The sequence below is a fragment of the Arvicanthis niloticus genome, chromosome 11, assembly GCF_011762505.2.
Source record: "Arvicanthis niloticus isolate mArvNil1 chromosome 11, mArvNil1.pat.X, whole genome shotgun sequence".
Taxonomy (NCBI): domain Eukaryota; kingdom Metazoa; phylum Chordata; class Mammalia; order Rodentia; family Muridae; genus Arvicanthis; species Arvicanthis niloticus.
The window spans coordinates 61,054,854-61,071,036 of NC_047668.1; the positions used below are offsets into that span (position 1 = coordinate 61,054,854).

Genomic DNA, 16,183 nt, shown 5'->3' on the forward strand with positions numbered 1-16,183 from the left:
ATTTACACTGCTCCTCCAGTGGCTTATTTTATGTTCTCTGCTCACCAAGCCATGTGTTGGCCAGGTCAGGTGAACTACCCTGGAGTCTGCTGTTCATAACACTGCTTTCCTACTCAAAACCTTTCTATATAGCTTTCTGTTTTCAGCAAGATTGAAGCCAAACCTAGCCTGACATGTAGCAGCTCTGTCTCCCAACTATTTACCTTATTGAACCTTTTTCCATTCAGTGGTGTGACTCACCATTTCCTGGGTCCTTTCCTCTGATCCTCTGTGCTCATGCTTCAGTCTCTACCCGTGTGAATATGTCTTCTAACCCAGTCCCATCACTTTCCCCCCTCACTGCTACACACACCTTCTACCCTGAGGAAGTCTCACATCCTTACCTCTAACACTGCCCCTAACCTCCTTCAGCAGCTCTTGACTGTCACTATAGGCAATTTCAGAACTGAAAGTTTCTAATAGCTGTAGTTTAGGTAACATGTACTATTCTTTACAGTTCACAGTTCACATTTTTTATGCATATCTAGGCTGTCAATTGCTTCAAACTGAGAATTGCTGCCTCCCTGCGTACTCCATAATGCTTAACATATACTAACACAAGCTTTGTGAAGAGGGCTCTGTTGGTCAGTTTTGTTCGCTAGTACATTTTCCGTACCTAAGACAGAACCTGGAGTATAATATTTGCATCAGAATGAATTGTACAACTGCAGATGTTTGATAGAGATTCAATGTAAAAGTACCTTATTCACCAGGTATAATTGTTGTCTTGGAGGCTTTCTGCTGAATAAGCTCACCCTTTCTTGTTCTTTCTGAACTCTGGCTGGCAGGTTCAAATCAGCTGTTTTGGCTCAAAACTCCTCTCCATACTGACTGATCCAAACTGGCTTCTCTTGGCTTCTGACTGAATTGCTCTACTTGGCCTCAAACTAACTCTGGCAATCTGTTCTAATCTTCTGGCTCCTTCTCATTCTCTGGCTCATTCTGCCTTCACCTGCACCTAACTTGTTCTATTTGCAGCGTGTTTTTGTAAAACTGCTACACACCTTGCCCCCTTTCTCTCCTTCACTATCTTGAATAAGCTTTCTTTCCTGTTCTGTTCTCCTATGGGTTGGGCATATCCTATCTCTGACTCATTTCTGTCAGATTTTGTTATGATTCATCACTTTGCCTGCTCTTCAATTAAATGTCACTTTTAAACATGGCTTCCTTCTACAAACTAACTTTACCTTCATTGTTAGGGATTAAAGGTGTGTACTAAAGTCATGTCTGTATTCCAGTCAGATCATACTGTAATCCAGGGCATGTCTGCATTCTGGTTGGATCTTATGGACCTTGAAGGTCTTTGGATGTGATCTCTTGCCAGACCAGCCATGTTGCTGGCTTAAAATGCCTCTACAATTTGGTAATTTTAATTCCTTTAATCCTACTGTATTCTCCCTTGTTTACTTGAACTATGATTATTACAGTGAGACAAAAATTAAACATGAGTACACCCAGAATCTGTACATGAAGGCTTAGCTGCTCCATCTGAAAGGCTTTTGTTTTCTTGCAGATATTAATGAATGTCAGCTACAAGGTGTATGCCCTAATGGTGAATGTTTGAATACCATGGGAAGCTACAGATGCTCCTGCAAGATGGGATTTGGGCCTGACCCTACCTTTTCAAGTTGTGTTCGTAAGTAGTATTCTGTTCGGCTTTCTAAATTTTAATCATGTGTCTTTGGGGGTTATCTAAAAGAAGAAAATATTCAATTAATATTGAAAATATGGAAGAAAATACCATTAGTTAAAAATGGAAAGAGCAAGGAGACCAACACAATTTAGTAAACTACAACCATTATGGGAACTTCTCTATGATGCATTTTAACTGCATTCAAAAATACTTCACACTAAAACTCAGAATAGGGCATAATCACAAAGAGAACAGACTTAGATAAATATGAAGAGTTCTCTAGGCTGTGGTGGCATATACTTTTGATCCCAGAACTCAGGAGGCAGAGGAAGGTAGATCCCTGAGTTTAAGGCCAACCTAGTCTACAGTGCAGAGACAGTTCCAGGACAGCCAGGGCTAAGCAAAGAAACCTTGTCTCAAACACACACACAAAAAAAAAAATCAAACAACAACAACAACAACAGAAGACAGGGGAGGAGGAGGAGAAGGAGGAGGAAAAGAACAAAGGAAGGAAAAAAGGAAAGGAAGGAAGGAAGAAAAAGAAAGAAAGGAAGAGTTTATTTAAATAGGTGTATCAGTTCTTTGTGCTTTTGGGAGATAAAAACAGATTTTTTTTCCTTCATAAATATTTAAGCCTTCTTTAGGCTAAATCAAGCTTGGCCCCAGCTTCTGCCTTTAATTATTGCAAATCCCATGTCATTGGAGTCTGTTTTTATGAGGTTTCACTGTACTTTCTCAGTTAGAAAAGCCTGGAAAATCATTCCGAGGCCCGTGCATTTCAGATTTTCTGGCTCTGCCCTGATGTCCTCTGAATCTACAAATGGCTCTCAATATGATGCTACTAGTTAAGGAATGTCCCTGAGGTTTTCTTTCCTATAGAGTAAAGGTAAAATTCTCCCATGAGGCCACATAATATTGAAATATGATTTCAACAAATAGGCCGTGTCTTCATAAAAATGAATCCAGTATAGTCATTTGGGTAGTTACATGATCATTATACATTATGCTATCTGTCTGACAATTAGGTTGGAGGCACCTGAAGTAAAAAGCCCTAAAGAGGATAACCTGTGTGTGTTTGCTGTGCATATGCGCTGTGTGCTGTTTGCATGTATGCATTGCATGCATGTGTGTGTAATATGTATATATGTGTGGTGTATGTGTTTAGACAAGAGAACAACCTCATGTATCATATCTCAGGTACCATTTATCTCACTTTTTTGGGACAAGGTCCCTCACTGGTCCTGGAACTTACCAACTAGGCTAGATTGGTTGGCCAGGGAGTCCCAGTGATATACCTGTCTCTGCCTCTTCAGCACTGGAATTATTAGCAGTTGCCACACACCTGTTTTTTTCTTATATGGACTCTAGGGATCCGACTTAGGTTCCCATGCTTGCAGGGTGAGCACTTTACCAAATAAGCGCCTTCCCTAGCCTTAAATTCAGGCTAAAAAATATCAGTCTAAAATCTAATGTATATGGGTGTCTTGTCTCCATGTATATCTTTGTACCACATGTATGCCTGGTGCCCACAGAAGCCAGAAGATGACACTGGACCTCCTGGAACTGGAGCTACAGACAATTGTGAGCTGCCATGTGGGTGCTGGAAATAGAACCTGGGTCCTCTGGAAGAGCAGCCAATGCTCTTAACCCCTGAACCATCTCCTTAGGCCTCCAAATGCAGAATTTTAAAAGATGACCACATTTTATTGTAACCCTGATTATTAGTAGAAAAGTAGGTAAATGCTGCACATTTTTTAAAAAGCAAAACAAAACAGTATATGATCATACAAAGCTTAAAAACTTCACAGCAGGGTGAGGTGACTTTAAGAGCATTTCTGCCTGTTTCTGTCCAGCTAGACTCTGTGAATTTATTCTGATGTGGACTTGGTGTTTCTTAAACTGCCTCACATTTGATCAGGTGAGAACAGTCTTCATGAGGACTTGACCCTTCAGCTTAAGGCCCGCTTATTGTTCTCTGAGCTGTGCTATAGAGAGAGGAAATGAAGTCATGTAAAACTGACAGTCCTGCTTGCTGGGTTTAAGCCTTTTGAAATGTTGTTACTAATTACTCCTATTTTCCTTTTCAAACTGACACATGCAGATTAAGAAATTGTGCACGTAAGTCTTTTCTTCCTCTCTTGCTTTCTCCCTCTGTGTTCTTTTATGGTTGGTTCTAACCTGAAGCAGACAGGCACCTAACCTAGAGGGTTGCTAAATTAGACTGTAAAGTTTTCATTCAAGGCACATCTGAAACCTTAGGGACCAAACAAAACTATCGATAATATCTAGATAATTTAGAGGTATCTTTCAGGTACTTTGAACTACATAAATGAATATTTAAACAGGTTCTAATGTAAGCAGCAATTATTGTAAAAAAAACCCACTTTGATACAGAATTTGTTGTAAATGCATTTTTATCTTACACAGTCTGGTTAAAATTCTCACAATAAAGGTTGCAGATTAGGTAAACTTGGAGAACCCGCCATAGACTTGTGAGAGTTTGACAAGATCTCATGTCTAGCATGAAGGGCAGGCATCCAGGTTTTAATGAAATTGTAGAAACCTGCCAATGTGAATCTTGAAACACTTGCACAGCTCCTTAGAATGTATTTTTCTTGCCATTGCCCAAATAATTCTGAACTTATTAAACAACCATCCATTCTTTTTGGAAAAATAAATAATTCAATTTTAAGGGTCAGCTGCAACAGCTGAAATGATAAGTATTAAGTGATATTTGTTGCTAGTTAAGTGTTCCAGTTTAGAACTTAGAGTTAAAATTGGGCCCTTTACCAGCATGGAGGCCACAGATGTTTCTTCCTTCCTTCCTTCCTTCCTTCTTTCTTTCTTTCTTTCTTTCTTTCTTTCTTTCTTTCTCTTTCTTCTTCTCTGTGATTTTACCACATGTATCATGGATGTGTGTCCAATTCCTTCAGAATTTGTGATTCGTACCTATTTGTCCAGATTTGTTGATGAACTGTATAAAGAAACTGATGAGTATAAAAGCCAGTTGGAAAGAATCAGGGGAGAATGTGACATTCTCAGTAAGCGAGGACAAATAGTGTATCCTTCATAGTCATGGGAGAGTAACAGAGGAATTGGGAAATGAGCAAGTGCATGTGTGCACATGCGCACGCACACACACACACACACACGCATGCACACGCACACACGCATGCACACGCACACACGCACACACACCAGAGCTTGAGTGTGCAAGCATGTGGTAGAGACTGATAGCATTTGCTTAAGCCTTATGAAATTAGGGTACATCCGGACCATAAAATGTGTGGCTGACTCTGACCTCTAAGAAGTGTACCTGGCAGTTACTGAGGAGCTCTCCATGATCCTGAATGCTGTGAGGTGAACACCCTCAGAGTTCTTTGACTCCAGCCTAAGGATGCAGTCATTTACCATTCCTACCTTGCCCACTCTCTGCCCTTGACTTCATGTAGTCAAACATGAGAGAGGAGGAGGCCACTGACAGTTGCTGGCTCTTCTGACCTGTGCTTGTGACTTAGGAAGATGGACCAGTATCCTCCAAGCCTGCCCTTGCCTATCTTGTGGGGCAAAGTGTAAAGCTTGGGCTTATCACAGTCATGTGAAGAAAAGTAGACTAAATCGGGGAAGATTTTCTACCTTCTGAACTGCACTTAATTTTCTGCAGGCATTTATGCATCTTCTTAATGCCTGCAGCTGAGGTTCAGGAAAGGGCCACAGATGAAAGCAATCTGCCTTTGGGCTTTTAATGTTCTATATATTCTCTATCCTTGAACTTGAAGTAACTGACAGACACAGGAGGCCCTGAGGAGATGTGCTCAGGAACTTCTACCATCACCCTAGAGGTCATGAGACCAAGAAGGGCAAGTCCTTTCTAAAACGTCAGTCACATTTATATGATTTGTAGTTAGTTTCCCCACCCACTTTATCAAATGTGTAATTATTGTTCATGTCTCACACGGTGGAAATTAAAGCAAAGAGAGAGAGTTCTGGAAGCCTTTTCAGATCATATAAGTAGTAATCAACAGTTTATAGAGATTTGAGGTGTGTAACTAGGATTTGGGCATCCAGATTTTGGGTTCTAGGTCAGCAGTCAGGAAAACTGAAGTCTGTAATAGAACTGGTCTACTGTCTGGTTTTGTAAATAAAGTTTTATTGGTACACAGCCATATTTATGTATATGTTGTCTAAGGCTGCTTTTGTTGTAATCATGGTGAAGTTAGGAAGTTGGAACAGAGACTGTGGGGCTAATAACACTTAAAATACATGTTTTCTGGCCCATTACAGAAAAGGTGTGCTGGACCATTAAGCTGAACAGCTGTCTGGTAGAATGTTCTTGAGACAGTAGGAATGTTTGCATCCATGCTGCCTGAAGAAGGCATTAATCAGTTCAAAACAGAGCAACTAAACTTTTAACTTAATTTTATATAAGTTTTATTTAGTAATGTGTGCCTCTTGCTTAATGTATTAAATCATATAGCTCTAAATTTTATAATTGTATTTTTAGGTTTGTTTTGTTTTGTTTTGTTTTTTTTACAACGTGAAATGAAGTTACTTCTAACTATCTAACTTTTTCCCTAAAGGGCTTCCCTGCTGATTGGGTGGGTTTTTGTCTGTTTGTTGCCCACATGAACACTGTTTGTTCAGGCTATCAAGTGGAGCCTGTGAGCTCAGATACTTTCATCTCATGTGGCTTTCAGTGAAGTCTGTAAGTCTTCACTGTGTATTTTGTGCCTCCTTTTTTTGTTTGTTTGTATGTTTCCTCCTCTATGTTTACCTCAGCTCAGGGACCAGACCATTCCTTATAGGACATAGTGCCATGTCCTGCAGGATAGACAGATCTGTGTCATCAATTTGTTGGCCAGATAATAATGGTAACAATAAAAACCATCATGGCAATAATCTTTATGGTATACTTAAGTGCCTGACCTTTGCATCGATCGCCGTGTGTATTTTTTATGATCTCACTGAGAGGTATGCTGTTAGTTTTTCTGTTTTAGAAGTGAATGAAGTAAGGCAGATTAGGGCTAAAGTACAGTTCCTTCAGAGAATCACATGACACATAAGCCACAGAAGTCTGTTCTTCCACACACCGAATTAGAAATGCGAAAATGGTCTGAACTGACAGGTGGCCATTATTTAATTTTGGAGAGCTCTTAAGGCTCCACCTCATAAAGGCATCATGGCCTTCCAAAACTGTACCAGCTGCTGGGCAGCATTTCTTCAAGCACAAGAGCCCGTGTGTGGCATTCCCAGTAAGACTGCAACAATGATGACTAGCAATCATCTTGGTACAATGTTGAGAATTTGAAGAAACCGTTCTGTTCTGAAGTGCCCATGGCCCTGGGACCTAGAATATACACAAATGGGATTAGTTTTATACTTAAGCCCCATCATTTCTATGTGAATATGGATTGTAAGCAATCTCAGTCACTTGGGGAAGGAAATGCTAGAGCAAAGTACTTTGAAAACTCCATGAGAATCATGTATAGGTTCTATAGACTATACCTACATGTAAATGCACTCATATATGTTCGGGCACATATGTGTGAGTGGCATCTATCATTCCAAGGGCTTACTATCCTTTGCGGGTCTATTACCCTGCTGCTAAGCTTTCTTTTACTTTTAGTCTGTGACCTTTGACCTTTTATAGCTTACTTGCACAGAAGCCAGAGAGTGGGCAGGAGAGGGAAGGCTCCAGACACTTCTGTCTACCCACTTCTTTTAGAAGCCACAGCAGACTTGGCTTTATTAGACATATTTTGTGAAGGTTATTTTGCTTATTTTGTTCTGTCTTTTTTTTTTTTTTTTTTTTTTTTTTGGCCTTATGAGAGATTGAGCTCATGGCCTTGCGCATGCTTTACCACTGACCCACGCCCTCAGTACGTGTGTGGGTTTGGAATCTTCAGGAGTGTTCTGTTTTTTCATCTGCTCCTTATCCTCCAAACCTCAATTCACTTGTGATATCTCTTTTCTTTGTTGAACTTCTGTTACTAAGTAAGGGTTGAGATGGGCACACATGTACTTGTTAGAACAGAGAGAGCTGGGTTTTGTATCATTATAGGTGTCCGAACATGCATTCTTTGTCTACTGTGTGCCAAAGATTTAGAATATCATAGGTGAGTATGCATACTAACCCTATTATTTATAAGCAAGAAAGTTGAGGCTTGGCCAGTACATAATTTAGCATTAAACAAACAAACAACCAGAACCAACAAGATAAGTATGTGTGCATGAGCCAATTTCTTGAAAGAAATACCCCTTCCATATGCAACATAAATACTAGTGTATAAGCTTTCTTACATATTAATGCATACATTTATAAGTGTGACCATGCGTGCACATCATACATGTTTTTGCATAAGAGGAGGCTGCATTTATTTCGAGTGACTGGTTGACATAAGTACAGAGGCTGATGAGTCTAAAATCTATAGAGTAGGTAGCAAACTTTCCACTGGGGAAGAACTGATGTAGTAGCTTGCTCCTGAAGGGAGTCGACTGACAGAATTTAGTCTCACTCAGTGCACATCAGTATTTTTTTTCTTGTAAATGTGTGAACAGACTAGATGAAGCCCACTCATATCATGGAGGATAAACATCCTCAGTCAAAGTCCTCTGGCTTAAATATCAATGTTGTGTAAAATAACAATAAAACCCAGATGACACCAAAAACAACAGACAATCCACTATCTGTTTAAATATCCCACTTGTATTGCTTAGCCTTGTTCATTCACAAACTTAATCATTATTTCCAGTCCAAAATGAGTTTTCCATAAACCCATAAAATTTTTATGTAAATGAACATATGAGAAAAAATAAGGGTCAGAAAAGACAAGTATATTATCTTTGTTGCATAGTGTTGATAAAACACTATGACCAAGGCCACTTAAGGAAGAGGAAGTTTAATTTGGCTTACATTTCCAAGGGGTTAGAGTCCATAGTGTTGGGGACAGCAAGTCAGCAAGCATCAGACATAAAAATAGAAACAGGAAACTGGCAACTCATATCTTGAACTACAAGTTCAGTGCAAGAAAGGAAACTGGAAGTAGTGGTGTGTGTGTGTGTATGCACGTGCGTGCGCACGCGTGCATGCATGCAATCTCAAAGCCTGTCCCCAGTAAAGCTTTACTATCTAAACTTCTCCAAACAGCACTGCCAATTGGGGACCACACTTTCAAATGCTTTAAACTATAGGGCACATTCCCCATTACATCATCACAGCAGGGGGACAGGGAAACAGTTGGTCAAATTATAATTAATTATAGATGACTAGGTTGGCTGGACAGCTAGCTATTGGTGGAAATTTTTAACTTATATATACACATTTCTATATTAATATTTGTTAAAAAAAAATAGAATCCAGACAGAAACAGGAATAACCAGCTAGAGTATTAGGTGCACTCACTCCAAAGATGATTTAGAGAATGGACAATTAACAAAAATGAATAATCGCCCTTATCTGATAGATTTATCTTAAAGCAAGGTTTCTCATCTGTGTTGTGAGGGCCATCTTATTTTAACTTAAAGTTGATAAGAATTGTTTCTTCAGTGACATCAGGCTTGTCTTTCTCTTTAGCGGATCCCCCGGTGATCTCAGAAGAGAAAGGGCCCTGTTACCGCCTTGTCAGTCCTGGAAGGCAGTGTATGCACCCTCTCTCTGTTCATCTCACCAAGCAGATCTGCTGTTGTAGTGTGGGCAAGGCCTGGGGCCCACATTGTGAGAAATGTCCTCTCCTGGGTACAGGTAAGCCATAGCCAGCTGTATACACACTAATATTCCCAGCTACAGAACCAAAATGACTTTAGCAGCTTGGGTTACCTTAGGTGTCCGAGTTTAGTTTTTAATGGTATTGTGTGTTTGTATTGTTTCTGAAGAAAGTATAGTTGGAGAAACTCAAGTCAGAAAAGAAAATGTACATAGGAATTCCCTATTATTTATGGGCTTCTTTTTACATGTTAAGCTAGGAAGATATTACCTTGTATTTTATTATGAGCTTCTAGAACTTGAGGACTGTTATTTAAGTATAAAAACCAGAAAGCTGTACTGGGCCACATGCTTTCCTAATGGCTCACTGTGCATTGTTTTGCTTTACAATTAACAGCCCAATGGACATTGACTTATTTATTCAGTTATTAAAATTGCACTTGATGTCTCTAATAGAAAATATAAAGAATTGTATTCAGTTTTGAATTTATTCTACAAAGATAACTCCAAAGGAGATCCTGCCAAAACCACAGTAAATTGTGAAGGGGGTCAAGTTGAGTACAGTTTGGTTCATAATTACCTAGTGTTCTGAGAGCATACATTTCTGTAGATAATATAATTTTACCAAGGAATCAATAAACTCCCAAGCAGAGTGTAAAGGAGTTCAATGGAAGAAAAAGAGACATGACCTGCAAGCATTGGGCATCATATGATCAAGGAAGGTGTGGCGTCTGTTTCACTGGCTTGATGCAGCTGCCAAGAGTCACACTAAATTGTTTAGAGAAACTTCCCTTGTAGAAAAGTGCATTAAATCTCTATATTACCGTGTAGTATCTTGCACTACATTGTGTAGTAAATCCTACAAGAGTAGACAGGATTGAAATGTAAATTTTAATATCATAGTTCACCTTTCGTAGTGGTTAGAGTCAAAAGAAACAACTATGGCAAAGGTAACATTTTATTGTCAGTGAATTGATAGATTGGATGATTTTAGACTCCTCCCACAGGCTCTAGCACCCTCCTGTGCCTTCTAATATACTCTCACTAACAAAGCTTTGTCATTCATGGCCCCCCATTTCTCCTTAAGGTCAATTTTGACAGGTTTTTTATCTTTATGTGAAGTGTAACTAAGATGGGGAATGTTCATCAGGGCTGCTTTCTAAAGTACAGTAAACTAAATTTTATTATGGTATTAACCTTACAATTTTTGTATTTAAGTTTTGCTCCTGTGATGATTTTAATCAAACATGTGCTTTGGTAGAAACCATGCTTTGTTCTGGAACTATCCAGGTTTTTAGTTAAGAATTCTCTGTCCGAGTAGATTCCACAGTTGAGTGAGTGAATCCTCAGAAAAACAGTATCTCAGCTCTAAGGGAATATTGTAGAGTTTCCTTTTTATTAAAGACTAATTCCAGGCCCAGTTCATTCAGTAGACGATTTCTTGTTCTGTGAAAATGAGAAATGACTTATTTTACTTCCAATTTTAAAAGTAGAAACAAAAACTTGACTATAAGCCCCCTTGTTTGCTTTTGGCAATTTGCTTCCAACCCCAACAGCCCAGGGATTATGTGGCGTTTGCATCTGTCTGCCGCACTGTGCTCCTCTGGCCCTGGGCTTTGCTGCTGGAAGTCTGCAAATCACACATCATACCCAGTCTACTCACAGGGGAAAAAGACATTTTAAAGACATTTTTCCTGATGAAGGTGATGATTACATAGTACAGAATGTCCCGTTGTCCTCTGTGTAGTGAACCTGACCAGATTTGCTGGTTATCCCTACCATAGAGAAAACCACACACAGCTTGGTCTGGCCTTTACTTCTTGCTTCAGCTTCTGTCTGTAGCTTCTGACTTGTTGCTATCGTGTGGCTTTCTTCTCACTACTGAAGGTCCTCTTCAAAAACACTCCCCTCTCTACCCCTTTATCACCAGTAACCCCATTCCAGATGTAGCATGCCATTTTGGCCGAGTCCTTAGATTTATCAACTGGACACAAGTCAGGAGGTTTTCAGTGCCCCATGTCCACTGAGTTCTTCACTAATAACCAGTGAAAGGACAAAAGCAGGGGAAAGGAAAAAACCTGACTATTGGTAATATTACATGCTCACATGTTAAATAGCTGTCACCTGTACTTAAAACAACTCCCAGTATATTACATATTTTTGTATGTAATATAGTTTACATATATAATATAGTCTACATAGTGGCATATTGGCTACTAGCATATAATGCAATATATAAAATTCATGCTAAATGTATATCTTAATTGGGTAGGATAAGGAATTAATAGATGAATAGATGTTTAAAGTAAAAGTCGAAATTTTTCTCGTAAATACGCAAGTCTATCAGGAAGTTAAGCAATTTGCTTATATTTTGCGTCTGTTTCTCAAGTTTTGATATGTACCTATATTAGTGATGATTTATTAAAAGATATTCATCATGATATTTTCCTCTGTTTAAGTTTGTACTGTTAGATTTTTAAAAGGAATATTTTCCCATCCCAAATCTAGCTGCTTTTAAGGAAATCTGTCCTGGTGGAATGGGTTATACGGTTTCTGGCGTTCATAGACGCAGGCCAATCCATCAGCATATAGGTAAAGAAGCTGTATTTGTCAAGCCAAAGAACACTCAACCTGTTGCTAAAAGTACTCATCCTCCACCTCTCCCAGCCAAGGAAGAGCCTGTGGAGGCCCTGACCTCCTCGCGGGAACATGGGCCGGGAGTGGCGGAGCCCAAAGGTGAGCTTACATGTTGGGTGTGGGTTCTAGCCATCCATCTCCGTGTTTGTATGTTTGTGTTTATTTTTATCCTTCTAGAGCATGGCTTTTATCCTTCCTGATGTTGACGTTTTCAAGTGGGCAGGGAAGCTGTATTGGGTGTTGTATGTTTAGCGGAGTCAATGTTCTTTGACTTTTATATGATAGTAGTGCTCCCACCAACCAACCAACACACACACACACACACACACACACACACACACAAACACACTATTTTTGTTACAACTAAAAAGGTACCTGAATATTGAAAACATCCTTAGATCCAGTATGGACCACTTTCCCTGGTTGAGAGACACTGCTGTGGTGTGTGTACCTAGCAGGTAACAATACTTCATGTGAATTCCGGAGCAATGCCTTGTAGTTTAGGAGTTACAGTACCTTAATGTTTACTCCTTGAGAGGGACTTTTTGTCTTCAGGGAATGGTCCAGATTCATTTCTGTGTCCAGAATTCGGCTGTATAAAGGAGAATCCACAGGCTTAAAAATGTTGAAGCATGGGGTGAGCTTTCGTGAGGTGGTAACTGGCAGGTGGGACAATGCCAGGCAACAGCCAGAAAAGCAGGAACCAGTCAGTTCAAGAGTCTGGGAGGACCCTGGTGTGGTCCTTTCATTTACCTTGTGAGAAATTCAAGACATAGATCTGACTTCTTATATGTCATCACAAGTTACAATGGGACTCATCACTAAAGGCAGAGTCTAGTGAGCTCTAGTTTTGACGGTTTCTGTGGCCCCAGCCCCCCAAGAGAGATTTTCTTCTCTCCTTAGTATACTATTTTGATTTCCACAGAAAAGCCTTGTTCCTGAAAAAATGGAACAGTTTTAGGTCTGTAAGGAATGTATCTATTTCCTCTAAAAACATAAAAACAAAACAAAAGGCTCTTTTTGGCTTTTGCCATTAATTCTTAGGTAAAGATTTGCTCATTTGTGAGTCATGTGGGAGCTTGGCACAACCTCCTTCCCTAGTAGCAGGCCTTGTTCTGAGCTCTGAGCATTGGTGCCTTCTGGCCCATTTCTTTCTACTGGTTCACTCAGGGTGCTGTAATTCTTCCTTGGGTAGGCAGAGCAAGTAGGACCTCGCCTGGTATTGTCTCTGTCTGCTTAGGTCAGCAGATCTCAGCCCATGGGTCACAACGTCTTTTGGGGTTGAACAATTCGTTTATAGGGGTCTCCTAACACCAGCTTGCATATCAGACACTCACATTGTGATTTTATATCAGTAGCAAAAATACAGTTAGAAAGTAACAAAAAAAATAATTTTGTGGTTAGGAGTCACCACAACATGAGGGTGTTTAAAGGGTTGCAGTGTTTGGAAGGTTAAAAACTACTGGGCTAGGTTGCTCATCCTTTGTTTAGCCTAAGAAGATGGGCATAAGTATGGCTTTGTCTCTAGAATTCCTTAGCAATGGGTTTCATAGCGTAGAAAGACAGCTTCCTGCCGTCGGCAAAAAAAAAAAAAAAAAAAAAAAAAAAAAAAAAGTGGTTTTAATTTATCTGGTAGGCTCATTTCTTCCTGGAATTAATGCACCCAACTTATGTGCTAATAGTTAAGGAGACACAGTGACTCAGAAAGTTCCAAGTAATAAACAAAGTTGTTGACTAGTGCTAGGAATTGCTTAATGAAAACAAACATTTCAAAACTACGAAGACCTCATCCCACCACAATAACATTACTGATTGAGTAATTCTTAAGTGGCTAATTATATTGATGCTAAGTTGTAATTGTTTCTTATTGGCTTATGAGGTGTGGCTTTTGTTCAATTTAGTTAAACATGAAAATAATCAGAAGCCCTCATTAAAAACTGGATTATATATATAAAAAAATGCAGGACCCATACTCCTGTCTCTATGAAACAATGTCATTCTTTTTAATACTGACTTCAGATGGATTTCTGACCACTGGGAACATTTGTCTTCCAAGACACAGCAAGTTCCCCAAACTCAAGATTAAGCATTAAACAATGTTTCAGGAAGTGTTTTCTTTAAACTTGAGGTTAATTTTCTTAATTTTGAATGAACGCCTCTGAACCTTTGATCTCTGAACCTTGATTGCTGAACAATGAAGAGCACAAAAAGTTCTTGGTCGCTCATGTGTAAAATCCTCCCGGGTGGCAGGTGATTGGCATTCCACATTTGACTCAGTTTGCTTCGTAATTGTCTGGGGGAGATACTGGCTTCCTAATGCCTTTTGAAATCTGAAATCTGATGAGTGGATTGTGCTTCCTGTACTAATTCTCACCTCTCTTTTCTGGTTTTAGTGGTAACAGCACCTCCTGAGAAGGTAATTCATTCATCGTTTTAAGTCTTTTTTTGACTTCAAGACATTTTTTTAAGGATATGTATAGGTCTTTTTTGTTGTTGTTGTTTAACTTTAGGACATTCATATTAGAGACTATTTACTTGTAAGGAAGTACAGTTCATCAATACAAGAAATTGCATGACCATATTATCTAAATGGGTGTTGCTATTCTCAGTGCTCAGAGTGGGACAGCTAAAAGGTCTCAGGGACAGGGTGGGAAGCAGCTCAGAGAGGGCTCACTAAGGGGTCTGGGGGACAAGGTGGGGAGCACCATCTATAAGCACAAAAGCTAAAATATGGAGAGAAGAAAAATGAGCAGAATTCAGAGAGTCAACTGGTTGTGTGGACTGTGGGAAGAAAGGCTCTGCTGTGCCCACCCAGTTGGGCGTTCTCAGTAATGCATAAAAAAGTAAGCCAGGCACTAAGTCAACTAAAACTTAACACAATCATTTGGATCAAATTAGATTAAAATTAGATAAAATGACATCAAAAACATTACTCGCCCTTGAAGGCTACAGTACTTAAATGTTGTTCTCTAGAAATTTTAGAGAAAATTTCATCAGTATTGGGTTTAGGAGCATGAGGTGGGAGCAGGAAGAGAGAGACCCAATAGCAAGAAATGTGAACGTTTGATGAGTTGACATCCTATGTATGTAAGCCTGCATCTTCTCTGTACCCTTTGAATCTTTATTTGATAATATGAAAAATCATACAGTTATTATATGGTTTTCATTTATATATCATTCATCTAGTTGCCAAGAATATATTAAGTATTAAAACTTACATGAGGGATAGATGGATGCAGAAATAAACTATTTTAAATAGTGTTTCAATTGTTAGTGTATACCATAAGTTCTCATATATGTGTTATAAGAATCCCAAAGAAGAAATGATGGTTTTGGAATGATTTACAGTTATATTGGAGATATCGTGCTACAACGAGTCTGAAAAAAAAAACCAATGGATTTGCGTATTTAGCTTTGCACAGCTGTGGCATCTTGAAAGATAGGTGCTAGACAGTAGCTTGCAATTTTGTTGATTTTGAGTTTAGCTCTTAATGACACAAGGGAGAAATCACTGGGCTTGTAAGTATGCCAGTAAGCTGCCTAAACAAACCTGTCTCAACTCAGCTCTGTTCTTCTCTTTCATGGTGTAGTTCATTGTAACTGTAATTGAGACCGTGCAAGAAAAGATACTTTCTCAAACGATAAGGCAAAGAGTGAGCAAGGAAGAGACCTCATGTCAACCTCTGTTCCCTACATACACACACGCATTGAAGATGCATGGGCAGGCACGTGTGTGTGCACATACATGTACTAGTACATGGGTGTGAGCACCTGCAACACCCTCCCACACACACCCACACACACACAGAGTGGGAGGGGGGATTGAATCAGAAAGATATACTGAACATTTTCTTATATAGTCTTAACTTCACTTGACCATTTTCCTTGTATAGTCTTAAATTCATATTAACTTAAAAGGGAGTAGTCGGGGTATGAATTGGAATGAAGATCTGTTTAGTATTGAAACTTTACAAAGGTCTCATCATCTTGAAGGTAGATGTGGAGAAATGAGGTTAGTCCAAGGGCGAGACATTTATGTGGGAAGGTTTAGAAAGAGAGCAGCAAAGATTCTGTTAGAAAGGGAACTTGTCCTGCTTTGACAGCTGGAACTACGCTTGTAATCAGTCGGGCAGTAGCTGCTGAACTGCTGCCTGGTAGGTGACAAAATGGTG

At 39.4% G+C, this 16,183-nt stretch overlaps 1 protein-coding gene across 10 annotated transcripts in view; it reads left to right on the forward strand.

Annotated features, from left to right (window-relative positions):
• Positions 1-16,183, forward strand: part of Ltbp1 (latent transforming growth factor beta binding protein 1) — a 381,523-nt gene that overhangs the window by 255,224 nt on the left and 110,116 nt on the right. For 7 of the 10 annotated variants that reach the window (XM_076942288.1, XM_076942287.1, XM_076942286.1 and 4 more), the window contains 4 exons: positions 1,553-1,675; positions 9,246-9,413; positions 11,883-12,110; positions 14,405-14,427. In XM_076942288.1, the coding sequence (XP_076798403.1) occupies positions 1,553-1,675; positions 9,246-9,413; positions 11,883-12,110; positions 14,405-14,427 (542 nt within the window). The remainder of the gene's footprint in view (positions 1-1,552; positions 1,676-9,245; positions 9,414-11,882; positions 12,111-14,404; positions 14,428-16,183) is intronic. The other 3 variants (XM_034513994.2, XM_076942293.1, XM_076942290.1) reach the window with 1 other exon arrangement.